The 17,111-nt window shown below is 46.8% G+C and overlaps 2 protein-coding genes across 5 annotated transcripts in view; both read left to right on the forward strand.

The window, feature by feature from the left end:
• Nucleotides 1-4,855, forward strand: part of RGL2 (ral guanine nucleotide dissociation stimulator like 2) — a 122,865-nt gene extending 118,010 nt beyond the window's left edge. For all 4 annotated transcript variants that reach the window (XM_089657186.1, XM_089657185.1, XM_089657187.1 and 1 more), the window contains one exon: nt 4,227-4,855. In XM_089657186.1, the coding sequence (XP_089513312.1) occupies nt 4,227-4,420 (194 nt within the window). In that variant the 3' untranslated portion in view covers nt 4,421-4,855. The remainder of the gene's footprint in view (nt 1-4,226) is intronic.
• Nucleotides 4,856-6,347: 1,492 nt separating this feature from the next.
• LOC149441574 (uncharacterized) lies at nt 6,348-12,810 on the forward strand. Its single transcript, XM_089657189.1, has one exon. It carries the CDS (start codon nt 7,011-7,013, stop codon nt 11,724-11,726), a length of 4,716 nt encoding a protein of 1,571 aa, XP_089513315.1. The 5' UTR covers nt 6,348-7,010; the 3' UTR covers nt 11,727-12,810.
• Nucleotides 12,811-17,111: the final 4,301 nt, after the last annotated feature.

Below are 17,111 nucleotides of genomic sequence, written 5' to 3' on the forward strand. Positions count from 1 at the left end.
CGGATATAGTGAATGCAGGGTCCTGGGAGACCGGATATAGTGAATGCAGGGTCCGGGGAGACCAGATAGTGAATGCAGGGTCCTGGGAGAGCGGATATAGTGAATGAAGGGCCCTGGGTTTAGTATCACTTTAATCTTCCATCTGGTGTGGATAGTATTTGTCCCATCTTCGAGGGGCAACTCAAGGCCAGATGTGAGGTTGGACAACTCCATCTCCAAGCATTTACCAGCTTAGCTGAAACCCCCCCCCCCACCCCCCAATCCTCATGGGACGCCTGTGTTGGGGAGACAGAAAAGTGTCGCTTGTCAAAGCAGCTGTCTCTTTGCTAGTTGCATTGTCGGAGGTCAGAGAAGGGAGAGGAGGTGCCCTGTCTGACCTATCCTCCTAGGTGCTGGATAAGGCTAGCTTTGAGGTCAAGGTACTATATGTACTTTTTTGCACTGGGGAATAGAATACATTAACAAAAATAGTGAGACTTCTTCTACACTCCCTCCTCGTCATTTTTTTTTTTTTAATTTGTTTCCTTGGTTGTTGGGTTATCCTCAAAAACATATTCACATGTGCAACAACGAATCCAAGGTTGTCTTGCTGCAGTCCACCGCTGCATGCTGGGTCCAGGGGCATATTTACCACAAGGCAAACAAGGCATTTGCCTAGGGCGACACTTTTCAGGGGGCCAGCTCCGCCCCCCGGAAGAAGGGACACTTGCAGCATGGGGATCAGGTGGGATCCGAGAGAGGCTGCACACTGCTTGATGCTGTATACAGAGCCTGACTCCTGTTCCCAGGGATGTCCAGAGCTGTGAAGACGAGTATTTTTCTCTCTCTGTGGGGGAGGGGATATGTGTTAGTGAAAGACTCTCTGGCTGGGTCCCCCACCTTTGTGTCATCTAAGGCTTCGTTCACACATGACCAATTTCTAAAGCTTCCCAAACGCCCCTATAGTATTAGACAGGCGTTTGAGAAGCATTTTTAACCCTCCTCAAATGCCCTATGTGTGTTTTATAGGCGTTTTCCAAAACCGCACCACAAACACCTATAATGAAGTTAATGGTATTGACGCCTCGCAAACGCCCCACAGTGGGATTTCAGTGGGAACAGCACTGTGTGCTGCCATGTGTATAAATTTCATAGGCGTTTGAGGAGCCCCTCAAACTGCTGCTTACAGAGCTAGTGTGAACTTGGCCTAAGAGCCAGCTGTTTTTTCCAGGCTCTTTTAACCATTTGCCGCCCGCCCTATGGCCGAATGGCGACCGGCAAATGTCATCAGCGTTCCGGGTGGACGCCATATGGCGTCCTCCCGCACATGCGCAGATTGCGATCCTGCAGAGCTGCGCAGCGGCGCGATCTGTCACCGGCCGTGTACCTCAGACACGACCGATGACAGATCTGAATATCGGCCCCGTTGCCGGTATCATGTGACCTGCTGTGACCAATCACAGCAGGTCACATGACAGTTGTATACAATGGATGGCTTCATTCATGTCATCCATTGTATACTAGTGTCTAGCTGTGAATGGTCACAGTTAATCACATGCACATGTCATGTGATTAGCTGTGGCCAAATCACAGCTAAGCAAAAAAAAAAAAAAAACCCTGAGTGAATCGATGTCATTCAGGTAAATGCTTGCTTATAGCAAAGTAATTCTTTGCTATAAGCAAATTGTGTAAAATAAAAAAATACTGATCACTTCCCCAAAGTAGTACAATGTTACTATGGTAACATTGTACTACTTTGGTCATAGTGAAATATGAAAACAAATCTTAAAAAAAAGAAAAAAAATTTAATAAAAAAAAAAAAAGAAAAAAAAATATATATATATATTTTTTTTTCATACTGTCACCAGTCAGTGTCCCTGATCACCGCCATGCCAGTTATATGAAGACGCTGTATTGCACTGGTGACAGTAAGTAAAAAAAAAAATAGTGAAAAATTTTTTTTCATTTTTTCATTTTCCGAAAAATTATGACCAAAAAAATACAACTTCAAAAAAACTCGCCATTCCTCTTATGAAGTACGTCGGACTGTCTACTCTGCAAAAAGGGGTCATTTGGGGGATATCTGTACTGTTCTGACATTCTTGGACCTCAAGAAATTAGATTGGCTGTCAGTACTTCAGGATTGATCAATATTCAGATCTATACCATAGTTTGTGAACTCTATAACTTTCCTACAAACTAAATAATCCATCCTAATTTGGGTTATTTTCACCAAAGACATGTAGCAGAATACATCTCGGCCTAAATTTATGAAGAACAATTATTTATTTGCAAACTTTTATAACAGAAACAAAGAAAAATGTTTTTTTTTTTCTTTTAAATTTTTGGTCTTTTTTTGTTAATTTAGCAAAAAAAAAAAACCCCAGAGGTGATTAAATACCACCAAAAGAAAGCTCTAGTTGTGTGAAGAAAATGATAAAATTTTAGTTTGGGTACAATGTTGTATGACCGCGCAATTGTCATTCAAAGTGTGAGAGCGCTGAAACCTGAAAACTGGCCTGGGCAGGAAGGGGGAAAATTGCCCGGTATGGAAGGGTTTAAGATATGAATGTGCTCCGTCATCTGCAAGAACCAGGAAGAAAGCACCTGCCCGTGATCATGTGCTGCTGTAGAATATTCAAGGCCTTCTGAGATGCCTGCTGTTAGGATCCCAGGAGGCTGTGGCAGCATTCTCGCCTAGACAAGAATCCAGGAAGTGTCAGGAGTTATCCCCCCAAAAAAGTAATAAAAAAAAAAAAAGTGCAGCTGTGAGAGAAGAGTGGGGTAGGTGCGCAATGAGGGTGAGCCCTGGTTCACACCGATGCGGTGCGGAATTCTCAGCGGATCAGAATCGCACCCCGTTCATGTGAACCGCTGCGGGTGTGTATGTTAAATTAACAACACCCAGAAAGCGGTCCGCAAAACGCAGTGCGATGTAAAGAATCAGTGTGAATACCTATGCGATCCGATTCTAGTGCGGACCCAAAAAAGGGTCCTGCACGTACAAAACGTACGGCTCCAGTCGCACCGCACACAAATCGCATGTGATTTGCACAGGAATGCGTTGCGCACACAAATCACATGTGATGTACCGCACCGCATTATGTGAACCCGGGCTCAAGGTTCAGCTTTCAGTAGTGAAAAGGTTATTCCTGCGTTGGAGCATGCAGCGTCAGCAATTATTTATCTGCTTGATTGCTCTGGGTTACTATACCTTCAGCCTTGCCATTATTCTGGGTTACTATACCTTCAGCCTTGCCATTATTCTGGGTTACTATACCTTCAGCCTTGCCATTATTCTGGGTTACTATACCTTCAGCCTCGCCATTATTCTGGGTTACTATACTTTCAGCCTTGCCATTATTCTGGGTTACTATACCTTCAGCCTTGCCATTATTCTGGGTTACTATACCTTCAGCCTTGCCATTATTATTATTCTGGGTTACTATACCTTCAGCCTTGCCATTATTATTATTCTGGGTTACTATACCTTCAGCCTCGCCATTATTCTGGGTTACTATACCTTCAGCCTTGCCATTATTATTATTCTGGGTTACTATACCTTCAGCCTTGCCATTATTATTATTCTGGGTTACTATACCTTCAGCCTTGCCATTATCCTGGGTTACTATACCTTCAGCCTCGCCATTATTCTGGGTTACTATACCTTCAGCCTCGCCATTATTCTGGGTTACTATACCTAAAGCCTTGCCATTATTCTGGGTTACTATACCTTCAGCCTTGCCATTATCCTGGGTTACTATACCTTCAGCCTTGCCATTATCCTGGGTTACTATACCTAAAGCCTTGCCATTATCCTGGGTTACTATACCTTCAGCCTTGCCATTATTCTGGGTTACTATACCTAAAGCCTTGCCATTATTCTGGGTTACTATACCTTCAGCCTTGCCATTATTCTGGGTTACTATACCTTCAGCCTCGACATTATTCTGGGTTACTATACCTTCAGCCTTGCCATTATTCTGGGTTACTATACCTTCAGCCTTGCCATTATTCTGGGTTACTATACCTAAAGCCTTGCCATTATTCTGGGTTACTATACCTTCAGCCTTGCCATTATTCTGGGTTACTATACCTTCAGCCTCGACATTATTCTGGGTTACTATACCTTCAGCCTTGCCATTATTCTGGGTTACTATACCTTCAGCCTTGCCATTATTCTTTTTGCTGCCCAAATAATTCATCCCACTTATTTATTCCTTACAAATAATATTTTTTTTTTCCAGAGCTGGTGTTTCCAGGGACAGCAAACGTCTTTTATGCAATGAGTTCGGCCAGTATGGACTTCCTGGTCCGTCCACAGCAAACCGCCCCAACGCCTCCCTCCGAGCCCAAACCTCACCACCTCCGGGTACAAATAAATGCCACCTATCCCAAAATGAAGGCCAAGGCCGGAGACCTGGCAAGGTCCCTCTTCTAACTGGCCGTTCTACAAGTGGAGCTTCAAAAGGACATTTTTTTGTTTTCTTTTGTTACAATGGACGTATGTTTTTGAAGGAATGCACCGAACACAACGTGTCTACCATGAAGCCTTCACAATCACTCCAGCTCAGGATAAGGTGCTCTTATTGCTTTACCCAAAGTGGCCTTCCATTGACTTTTATTGGTGTTCAGACATCAGCTTAACACGGCTGATAGGAAGTGCCGGCACAAGCCTTCCATCAGCAGGAAATGGTGCAATTTACCATTTGTGTGACATCACTGCACCTCACCCAGGAAGTGATGTCACACTGCAAGTTATAACGTGCTGCTCAATCCTCCATACACTAGCATCAAAAACACTATGTACTGTTATTTTTATGTATTTCTGTCTGTCACTTTTTATCTATGTAATATTAAAAAAAAAAATTCCAAAGCCTGATCGCCATTTGACTGTAATGTAAATGTTCTTCATAGTTACATAGTTAGTCTGGCTGGAAAAAGACAAAAGTTCATCCAGTTCAACCATGAAAAAAAAAAGTTATAATCCTATACCCACAGTTGATCCAGAGGAAGGCAAAAAAAAAACTAGCAAAGCACGATCCAATTTGCTCCTGCAGGGAAAAAAATTCCTTCCTGATCTCCCGAGAGGCAATCGGATATTCCTAGATCAACTTTACCTATAAATGTTGTAATGTACATGTAAGATTTATTGTAACGAACATGTAAGATTTGAGTGGAAATATGGTATCATAGCCATGACAGGTTGAGTAGATTAGATTATGTCAGGCCCTTTCATTACAAAGGTGTGTGTAGGAACAGTCTGGTCATTAAGGATGTACATTGAGCCCCCTGGGCAGTGGGGAAATTAGTAGAAGATACAGACAAATGGTCTGGGGTCAGATGTGTATGTATACACAATTCCTCAGTGGGCCTTACAGACCCAATCATCATTTAGCATTAATTAGTCTACAGCCAGGTTCCTGGAGGTGACAACTTTTGTGTGTCAATCAGGTTATCACCTTCTGGGAAAGTCAGTGACAGCAGACAGACTGTCTGCCTTTTGTAGAAAGTTCTATAAGTAATATTCACATCAAAGAAGTATGTTTAATCTCTTATAAAAGCCAAAATATTAGTTGGAGAGAGATGGAAATGCTTCCTTTGTGCAGGCCATTCTGAATGCTACATTTACATATAAGAATCATATTTGTGGCTTGGGGAGGAAGCCAGGGAAATGCATGGAATGGTTAGATGACGCGGGGGTGCGACAGTCGGATGGTGTTTGGTACTGTTGCGATCGGGCTGACACACTGGTGTCAGAAATCCAATCCCCGACTTGATGTTCAGGCCAGTCTCGGCCCAATTGAACTTGGGCAGGTCCATACACAGTACCTCTTGTGGGCAGGTCAGGACCACCTCCCCCAGAGTCAATTGGCCGAAGACTAATATCCCGCCCATGTCCAAATCGCCATAAATTGAGCGCATGGACATTTGGACAGGGTGATTCGTACGGAGCTGGTTCGATTGACTAGCGGATTGCCAAGTTTCTGGCTTGCTCCAGCCGCAGGGTAAAGTGTTATTCTGTCTTTTTATTCCCTTTTATTTTAAAGTAATTAGTCATTTGTGTGTCTTCTTATATCTTTTGTATTTGCTGTAACCTTTTATCTTTTGTACATGTTTTATGCACTGCCCACTTTGGGAAATTAAATCTTAAAATTAATTAGTGACTTCTGTGTATTTAAGCACGTGCTCATATCTTCGGAGAGACTAGATCAGAGAGATTAGATTGTATTGTATTTTAGTGCCTTTAAAACGCTCGGTTAAGCTCATTGCCAATCTGTATGCAACTGCACTGTGAGTGGGCAGATTGCACGCAGATTGCAAAGGTAACAGATCTGCCAGACGGAGATCTGTGTGTGTTGTGGTGTCTCAACAGACCGTTCTGCGGATAAACTGTTGGGTGGTGGCAGGCTACCTTTGTGGTGCGTCTGGTGTGGGGGTGTGTGGACAGTGGAAGGGTTATCAACACCGGGGTTCAAGCTAGGATAGCTGAAGGGACCTTTAGAAGGGTGTGTGATTACTAAGCTGGTCCTCAACTCTAATCAGGGCACCAGGTTGTATGTAAGATCGTATCTGCCAGTGTGTGGTCGACCAGCTGGATTGGAGTGGAGTCTCCATCTGGTGGTGGCCAGAGGTAGTGCGGGCTGTGAAAAGGTATCACGGCTGATCTTATATACGGTTTGAGATATTCAAGTGTAAATCCCTTTATTCCCCCTCTTTACCACCCTGTCTCGGCCGCACGCGTGCGTCACGGTTAGCTAGTCGCTGTGGGCGTGGCGTGTGGCGGACACGTGACAGGGTGATCATTTTTAAGTGAATCCTTGACAGTTGGCGGCAGCGTGCGGGATCTGCTTAGTACATTAGTGCGTGGTTTATTCATTTAACCCATGTACTAAAGGTTAGAAGCTCGGTGGAAGTGACTGACCTACAGAAGCTCACTCAGTGCATAATTTTTGTTTTGTAGAAGACATACTTGGCTATTTGCTCCCCCCCTTTCTTTGTTTTTCTTTTCTATCTTTTATTTTGGCAAAATGGCTGAGACAGTAATCAGCTACAAGAAGCAAAGTCGAGATGACCTGATGAATCTGTGCGAGATCAGAGGTATCCCGACCACAAGGGACCAGACAAAGGAGCAGATGATACATGCCCTGGTCGAGAAAGACGGGGAGGAGCGAGACTTGGATGTGGAGCCACAGGATGTGGAACAGCCACTTTCTCCGTCACTGGATGTGGATCGTGGTGACATCCGAGAGGGCCAACTGGAAGCCCATTCGTTGTCCCTGCGGGATGATCTACAGCTGCTGGGCCCAGTCAGTGAAGCATTACGCATCAAGTTCATTTTGGAGCGCCGGGAAGCAGAGGACAGGCGGGCAGAGCGGGAGGACAGACGAAAAGATCGGGAAGCACAATGGCGACATGAACTGGAGCTAGAAAAACTCCGGATGCAGCAGAACAGGTCTGCTGGTAACACTGAGTCCAGGGAAGAACGGATACACAGAGTTTCCCTGGACAAATTCCCCACCATGGACGTGGATGGTGATATGGACACTTTTTTACAAGGGTTTGAGAGGACTTGTCGTCAATACCTCCTGCCCAAGGAGCAATGGGCACAGTACCTTATCCCAGGCCTGAAAGGCAAGGCCCTGGATGTGCTTCTGAGTCTTCCAGAGGGCCAAGAAAGGGACTATGAGACTCTTAAACAGGCCATTGTTAAACGGTACCAGCTCACGCCAGAGGTGTACCGCAAGCGTTTCAGGACATTGCATCGAGGTCCTAATGACAGCTACACAGACCTCGTCTGCAGTCAGCGCACTGCTTTCCAGCAATGGCTAAAGGGACTGTCTGTAAGCACCTTTGACGCCCTCCAGGAACTCATGATTAAGGACCAGTTCCTACAGACATGTCCTTTTGAGGTCAGGCAGTTTATACTTGACCGAGATCCCAAGACAGTGGATCAAGCAGCAGAAATAGCTGACTCCTATGCGGCTAACAGAATGCCTGTCACCCGGAGGACTACTGAACCCAGCTGGAAGGGAGGAAAGGCAACCGGCCGCTCTTCTCCGGACATCCAGAAGACCAAGGCATCCAGACTTTTAGGAGCCGCCCCAACAACTGTGGATACCCGGAGATGTTTTTGGTGCCACCGGATAGGTCATCTCAGTGTATCCTGCCCTGAGAAAAAGAAGGCTGTCCCACCTTCTACCAAGACAACCCGCCTGGAGTCTACTGTTTTGTGTGTTTCCAGGAATGCAAGAGGGCTCGCCGATAACCTGCAGCCTGTAACTGTGGGTGGCAGAGTTACCACTGGCCTGAGAGACAGCGGAGCGGAGGTGACTTTAGTGCATCCAGAACTGGTGAGCCCTGAGGATCTTATTCCTGGTAAGACCATGACTGTGAAAGGTGTTGGGGGCATCAACCCAGCGGTCCCCACGGCCTGTGTTTATTTAGACTGGGGAGCTGGGAGAGGAATGAGAGAAGTGGGAGTAACCGATGCCATTCCCACTAGTGTATTATTGGGTACTGACCTGGGGCGGTTGGTAGCCCATTATGAGCCATATCAAGCACCTCTAGAACCTACATCGCCACCTGAGGCCCTGGACTCGTGTAAAGTTCTGTTTAAAGACTCCATGAACACTGGGGATTCTGGGGAGGGTCAGGGGGTGAAGGACTGTGTACCAGGGCCTGGCTCTAGTGGATGTCTGGAGTCCAGGCCTGAAGAAGAGTTTAAAATCATAGAGGACTTTGCAACTAATAATGTTTTATGTGATGCCAAATGTAATGACATGTCCAAGGCAGACTTTCCCTCTGCTGCAGTGGTGACTCGGGGTGCCCACCAGGTGGCCCTGGACCAGTCATTGCCCACTGCTGCGGAGGAACTGTCTGTGGAAGGGCCCAATCTAGCTGGGTCGGACCCTTGTGAACCTGGCCCAGAGGGCCTAAGGTCTCCTCAGACTGTCATCTCCCTGGCAACTGTAGCAGGTAGCGCAGAGTTCTCTGAGGCTGTTAGAACTGATAGCAGCCTGAAGGAACTCAGGGGCCTGGCTGACAGGCCACCAGCTGAGGGTGACAAGGTATGCATATACTGGGAACAGGGCAGGCTATACAGAGAGGCCATTCCTTCGGAGCCAACTGACGAAAGCATAGCAGAGCGGCAGTTGGTTGTACCCCACAAGTACCGGGAGCAGTTGTTGCAAATAGCTCATGAAATTCCTCTCTCCGGGCACTTGGGGGTTCAAAAAACTAAGGCCCGTCTTGCACACAGCTTCTACTGGCCACACATGGGCACCGACATTGCTAATTATTGCCGGTCCTGTGTTGCGTGCCAGCGTGTCGGCAAGGCAGGAGACACAAGCAAAGCCCCTCTGAAGCCCTTGCCCATTATTGAGGAGCCCTTCCAAAGGGTGGCAGTAGACATTATAGGGCCTTTAGCCATACCCAGCAGTTCAGGGAAACGGTACATACTTACTGTAGTAGACTATGCTACCCGGTACCCAGAGGCGATAGCCCTGAGCTCCACTCGGGCAGACAAGGTTGCGGACGCACTGCTGAGCATTTTTAGCCGAGTTGGTTTTCCCCGGGAAATGCTCACTGATCACGGCACACAGTTCATGTCTCGCTTGATGGAATGTCTCTGTGAGAAGATGCAGGTGGAGCATATTGTGGCCAGTCCCTACCACCCGCAGACAAACGGGCTGTGTGAGCGATTCAATGGCACTTTAAAACAGATGCTTAAAGTGTTTGTGGAATCGCAGGGAAGGGACTGGGAAAGGTATCTACCCCACCTTCTCTTCGCCTACCGTGAGGTGCCCCAGGCGTCCACAGGATTCTCCCCCTTTGAGCTCCTATATGGGAGAAGGGTCCGCGGACCCCTTGATCTCATTCGGGAGGCCTGGGAGGGGCAGAATATCAGTCCAGAAGTCTCAGTGGTAGAATATGTACTCAAACTGCGGGAGAAACTAGACACTCTGATGGGCTTGGTGCGGGAAAATCTTACGCAGGCCCAAGCCACTCAGAAACAATGGTACGACCAGACTGCCCGGGAGAGGGTGTATGAGGTAGGCCAAAAGGTTTGGGTATTGGTCCCCCTGCGGCAGAACAAGCTGCAAGCTGCCTGGGAGGGGCCCTATACCATACATGGGAAGAGGGGTGATGTGACCTATGTGGTATCCCTTGATGACCGTGGTAAACGGCTCAAAGTGTACCATGTGAACATGATGAAGGCGCACCATGACAGATCAGCCTGCGCTCTCCCAGTCTGTAGCCTGTTACCAGAGAGTGAGGCCGAGCCATTAGTGGATCTCCTGGCGGCCACCAAGGAGCCAGACTCCCTTGGGGAGTTGCAAATCAACCCCCAACTGACGGCGGGGCAACAAACGGGGCTGTCTGGGGTGCTGGAGCCCCATCAGGATACCTTCACCTCCCGGCCTGGCCTAACCTTTCTAGCTGTCCACCATGTGGACACAGGGAGCCAGAAGCCTATTAGACAGGCAGCGTATAGGGTCTCCCTGGAGGTTCAAGTAGACATTAAAAGGGAGATCGATGAAATGCTAGCACTAGGTGTGATACGGAAGTCCCAGAGTGCATGGGCATCCCCTGTAGTGCTGGTGCCCAAACGAGACCAGACAACAAGGTTTTGCGTGGACTATCGAAGACTGAATGCGATTACAGTCTTTGATGCGTACCCAATGCCCCGGGTCGATGAGTTGTTAGATAAGCTGGCCAGCGCCCGCTATCTGACAATTATGGACCTAAGTAGAGGATACTGGCAGATCCCTCTGACCGCTGAGGCTCGGGAGAGATCTGCCTTTATCACCCCCTTTGGCCTCTTTGAGTTTAACGTTATGCCATTCGGGATGAAGAATGCCCCTGCCACCTTCCAAAGGGTCGTGAATGGTCTGCTGGAGGGGATGGAACACTGCGCTGTGGCCTATCTAGACGACATTGCAGTGTTCAGCGAAACCTGGGAGGAACACTTAGCACACCTAACACAAGTTTTGGAGAAGATCACCACAGCCGGCCTGACAATTAAGCCCAACAAATGCCAGGTCGGCATGACCAAGGTACAGTACCTGGGACATATAGTGGGGGGAGGCATGGTTCAGCCTGAAACTGGGAAGGTAGACGCCATCATCTCCTGGCCCACCCCCCAGACCAAGAAGCAGGTCATGTCCTTCCTGGGGACGGCAGGGTACTATCGGAAGTTTGTTCCGAACTACAGTGCCCTGGCCAAGCCCTTGACGGATTTGACCAAGAAAAAGCTACCGAAACAGGTTCACTGGACAGCAGACTGCGAACAAGCATTTGCAGCCCTTAAACATGCTCTGGCCTGTGCTCCTGTGCTGCAGGCCCCGGACTTCCGCCGCAGGTTTGTGGTCCAGACTGATGCCTCGGCCTATGGCCTAGGCGCCGTACTAAGCCAGGTAAACCCAGCTGGGGAGGAGCACCCTGTTTTGTACCTCAGCCGGAAGCTGCTGCCCAGAGAGGTGGCCTATGCCACCATAGAGAAGGAGTGCTTGGCAATTGTTTGGGCCTTACAAAAGCTGCAGCACTATCTCTATGGTCGTGAATTCACGGTGATCACTGACCACAACCCTCTAAGCTGGTTGCATAGAGTAGCTGGGGACAATGGGAAATTGTTACGCTGGAGCCTAGTTCTGCAGCAATACAACTTCACCATTCAGCACAAGAAAGGAAGCAATCATGGAAATGCGGATGGTCTGTCCCGTCAGGCGGAACCTTCCATGTAGCCGCGTTAGCCGACCCGTTTAGGCTCAGCTATGCGTCATCTGGAGGAGGGGAGATGTAATGTACATGTAAGATTTATTGTAACGAACATGTAAGATTTGAGTGGAAATATGGTATCATAGCCATGACAGGTTGAGTAGATTAGATTATGTCAGGCCCTTTCATTACAAAGGTGTGTGTAGGAACAGTCTGGTCATTAAGGATGTACATTGAGCCCCCTGGGCAGTGGGGAAATTAGTAGAAGATACAGACAAATGGTCTGGGGTCAGATGTGTATGTATACACAATTCCTCAGTGGGCCTTACAGACCCAATCATCATTTAGCATTAATTAGTCTACAGCCAGGTTCCTGGAGGTGACAACTTTTGTGTGTCAATCAGGTTATCACCTTCTGGGAAAGTCAGTGACAGCAGACAGACTGTCTGCCTTTTGTAGAAAGTTCTATAAGTAATATTCACATCAAAGAAGTATGTTTAATCTCTTATAAAAGCCAAAATATTAGTTGGAGAGAGATGGAAATGCTTCCTTTGTGCAGGCCATTCTGAATGCTACATTTACATATAAGAATCATATTTGTGGCTTGGGGAGGAAGCCAGGGAAATGCATGGAATGGTTAGATGACGCGGGGGTGCGACAGTCGGATGGTGTTTGGTACTGTTGCGATCGGGCTGACACACTGGTGTCAGAAATCCAATCCCCGACTTGATGTTCAGGCCAGTCTCGGCCCAATTGAACTTGGGCAGGTCCATACACAGTACCTCTTGTGGGCAGGTCAGGACCACCTCCCCCAGAGTCAATTGGCCGAAGACTAATATCCCGCCCATGTCCAAATCGCCATAAATTGAGCGCATGGACATTTGGACAGGGTGATTCGTACGGAGCTGGTTCGATTGACTAGCGGATTGCCAAGTTTCTGGCTTGCTCCAGCCGCAGGGTAAAGTGTTATTCTGTCTTTTTATTCCCTTTTATTTTAAAGTAATTAGTCATTTGTGTGTCTTCTTATATCTTTTGTATTTGCTGTAACCTTTTATCTTTTGTACATGTTTTATGCACTGCCCACTTTGGGAAATTAAATCTTAAAATTAATTAGTGACTTCTGTGTATTTAAGCACGTGCTCATATCTTCGGAGAGACTAGATCAGAGAGATTAGATTGTATTGTATTTTAGTGCCTTTAAAACGCTCGGTTAAGCTCATTGCCAATCTGTATGCAACTGCACTGTGAGTGGGCAGATTGCACGCAGATTGCAAAGGTAACAGATCTGCCAGACGGAGATCTGTGTGTGTGTGTGGTGTCTCAACAGACCGTTCTGCGGATAAACTGTTGGGTGGTGGCAGGCTACCTTTGTGGTGCGTCTGGTGTGGGGGTGTGTGGACAGTGGAAGGGTTATCAACACCGGGGTTCAAGCTAGGATAGCTGAAGGGACCTTTAGAAGGGTGTGTGATTACTAAGCTGGTCCTCAACTCTAATCAGGGCACCAGGTTGTATGTAAGATCGTATCTGCCAGTGTGTGGTCGACCAGCTGGATTGGAGTGGAGTCTCCATCTGGTGGTGGCCAGAGGTAGTGCGGGCTGTGAAAAGGTATCACGGCTGATCTTATATACGGTTTGAGATATTCAAGTGTAAATCCCTTTATTCCCCCTCTTTACCACCCTGTCTCGGCCGCACGCGTGCGTCACGGTTAGCTAGTCGCTGTGGGCGTGGCGTGTGGCGGACACGTGACAGGGTGATCATTTTTAAGTGAATCCTTGACAACTATACCTTCAGCCTTGCCATTATTATTATTCTGGGTTACTATACCTTCAGCCTCGCCATTATTCTGGGTTACTATACCTTCAGCCTTGCCATTATTATTATTCTGGGTTACTATACCTTCAGCCTTGCCATTATTATTATTCTGGGTTACTATACCTTCAGCCTTGCCATTATCCTGGGTTACTATACCTTCAGCCTCGCCATTATTCTGGGTTACTATACCTTCAGCCTCGCCATTATTCTGGGTTACTATACCTAAAGCCTTGCCATTATTCTGGGTTACTATACCTTCAGCCTTGCCATTATCCTGGGTTACTATACCTTCAGCCTTGCCATTATCCTGGGTTACTATACCTAAAGCCTTGCCATTATCCTGGGTTACTATACCTTCAGCCTTGCCATTATTCTGGGTTACTATACCTAAAGCCTTGCCATTATTCTGGGTTACTATACCTTCAGCCTTGCCATTATTCTGGGTTACTATACCTTCAGCCTCGACATTATTCTGGGTTACTATACCTTCAGCCTTGCCATTATTCTGGGTTACTATACCTTCAGCCTTGCCATTATTCTGGGTTACTATACCTAAAGCCTTGCCATTATTCTGGGTTACTATACCTTCAGCCTTGCCATTATTCTGGGTTACTATACCTTCAGCCTCGACATTATTCTGGGTTACTATACCTTCAGCCTTGCCATTATTCTGGGTTACTATACCTTCAGCCTTGCCATTATTCTTTTTGCTGCCCAAATAATTCATCCCACTTATTTATTCCTTACAAATAATATTTTTTTTTTTCCAGAGCTGGTGTTTCCAGGGACAGCAAACGTCTTTTATGCAATGAGTTCGGCCAGTATGGACTTCCTGGTCCGTCCACAGCAAACCGCCCCAACGCCTCCCTCCGAGCCCAAACCTCACCACCTCCGGGTACAAATAAATGCCACCTATCCCAAAATGAAGGCCAAGGCCGGAGACCTGGCAAGGTCCCTCTTCTAACTGGCCGTTCTACAAGTGGAGCTTCAAAAGGACATTTTTTTGTTTTCTTTTGTTACAATGGACGTATGTTTTTGAAGGAATGCACCGAACACAACGTGTCTACCATGAAGCCTTCACAATCACTCCAGCTCAGGATAAGGTGCTCTTATTGCTTTACCCAAAGTGGCCTTCCATTGACTTTTATTGGTGTTCAGACATCAGCTTAACACGGCTGATAGGAAGTGCCGGCACAAGCCTTCCATCAGCAGGAAATGGTGCAATTTACCATTTGTGTGACATCACTGCACCTCACCCAGGAAGTGATGTCACACTGCAAGTTATAACGTGCTGCTCAATCCTCCATACACTAGCATCAAAAACACTATGTACTGTTATTTTTATGTATTTCTGTCTGTCACTTTTTATCTATGTAATATTAAAAAAAAAAATTCCAAAGCCTGATCGCCATTTGACTGTAATGTAAATGTTCTTCATAGTTACATAGTTAGTCTGGCTGAAAAAAGACAAAAGTTCATCCAGTTCAACCATGAAAAAAAAAAGTTATAATCCTATACCCACAGTTGATCCAGAGGAAGGCAAAAAAAAAACTAGCAAAGCACGATCCAATTTGCTCCTGCAGGGAAAAAAATTCCTTCCTGATCTCCCGAGAGGCAATCGGATATTCCCTAGATCAACTTTACCTATAAATGTTATATCCAGTTATATTCTATGTATCTAAGAAAGAATCCAGGCCAGGGGCGGACTGACAACTCATGGGGCCCCGGGCAATAGGGGATCATGGGGCCCCTGTGTCCTTGCCCAAACTCAAAAAAAGCCTATGAAAAAGGTACCAGGGGCATCTCATGGGGCCCCCTACTGACCCCAGGCCCTCAATAGGGGATCATGGGGCCCCTGTGTCCTTGCCCAAACTCAAAAAAGCCTATGAAAAAGGTACCGGGGCATCTCATGGGGCCCCCTACTGACCCCGTGCCCTCGGGCAGTGCCCGAGTTTCCAAATGATCAGTCCGCCCCTGATCCAGGCCTTTCCTACAGCAATCCACTGAGCTGGCCAGAACCAACTCATTAGGGGGTCTATTCCACATTCAGAGCTTGTAGAATCAGAAAATCCCAGCAGACAACTAACCTAGAAAATAGGTTCTGCACAGTGCATAAAGAAAACCTATGTAAGACTCCATCCACACTTGCACGACTCCAAAGTCGCAAAATTTCCAGTGAGACTTTGAACAGACTTTACATTCTCTGGATCAAAGTCGCATCAAAGTAGCGTTGGCACATTTTCAAAGTCCCTGCGACTTTAAGTTACACCAGTTTGAACTAGTGCCATTAAAAAGAATGGGCTGCAATTGTCATGTGACTTTGATGTCCAAAGACGCATGACAAGTCGCACAACTGTGAATGGAGCCTTAGGGTGTGGAAGGGAGACACACTGCAGGCACTTTTCCTGCTGGCAGCTTACAACTTATAAGTACAGACACTTTAACATGGCTGTTTAGTAGGACATGGGCTCTTGCAGACCTGTAAAGAGAGCTTGCAACTTTAGGGAACAAGAAAAGAGATGAGAAGGTAGGAGCGTCTGCTGATTATAATGGTTGTAGGGTACAGGCAGGGGCAGACTGACAACTCATGGGGCCCCCCGGGCAATAGGGGATCATGGGGCCCCTGTGTCCTTGCCCAAACTTAAAAAAGCCTATGAAAAAGGTACCAGGGGCATCTCATGGGGCCCCCTACTGAGCCTGGGCCCTCGGGCAGTGCCTGAGTTTACAAATGGTCAGTCCGCCCCTGGGTACAGGTCTGTAGGTCTGTTTATGGAAAATGTTAAAACAAAAAAAAAGAAAAGAATGTGCAGGTTTGATGTCACAGTAATGCTCTGAGGTGAAGTATGATAGATGAGCCTGGCACACCATAAAGTGGTTGTAAAAGTTTGTTTTTGTTGTTTTTTTACTTACCTTACTTCATTCTCTGTCCTGTGGTTAATAAAAAAAACAAAAAACAAAAAATAAAAAAAACATTTAACAGTAGCTCTTCCCTTCCTTTAAACACTGACCTGAGCCCAATCCCAATCCAACACTGTGCAGGTCTGCAGTGCCTCTTCTCGCCTCTCCCACAGGCTTGGCTCCTGCTGCCATCAGTAAAAGCCTGAGAGCAGGGGGCAGGGCTAAGCAAGGCTGCCTGTCTGAATAGACAGCATGGGATTTGTTTACTAAAGCTGGAGAGTGCAAAATCAGGCTCACTTCTGCATAGAAACCATTCAGATTTTAACCTCAGCTTGTTCAATTAAGGTTTGGCAATAAAACCTGGAAGCTGATTGGTTTCTTTGCAGAAGTGAGCCTTATTTTGTACTTTCCAGCTTTAGTACATAAACCCCAAACAGTCCAGTTTGGGATTGAGCACACGAGTGCCCCCATAGGAAGTGGCTTCTTATGGGGGCACTCGGAGGGGGGAGGAGCCAGGAGGGCCAGCAGGGGACCCCAGAAGAGGAAGTGGGAGGCGACTCTGTGCAAATCCATTACACTTAGCAGGTAAGTATGGCGTGTTTATTATTTTAGTTTTTAAAAAAATAAATTTTAGAATCACTTAAAGGCACCTTACCATCAGCAGGATTACTGAAATACAACTACTTTATATGGTGAAAACG

Source organism: Staurois parvus, unplaced genomic scaffold (genome assembly GCF_062004578.1).
Source record: "Staurois parvus isolate SC_StPar_1 unplaced genomic scaffold, SC_StPar_1.0 ptg000973l, whole genome shotgun sequence".
In the NCBI taxonomy this organism is placed as follows: domain Eukaryota; kingdom Metazoa; phylum Chordata; class Amphibia; order Anura; family Ranidae; genus Staurois; species Staurois parvus.

Excerpts from the sequence above, each read along its gene's own strand:
- LOC149441574 (XM_089657189.1), top strand. The coding sequence starts at position 7,011 with ATGGCTGAGACAGTAATCAGCTACAAGAAGCAAAGTCGAGATGACCTG.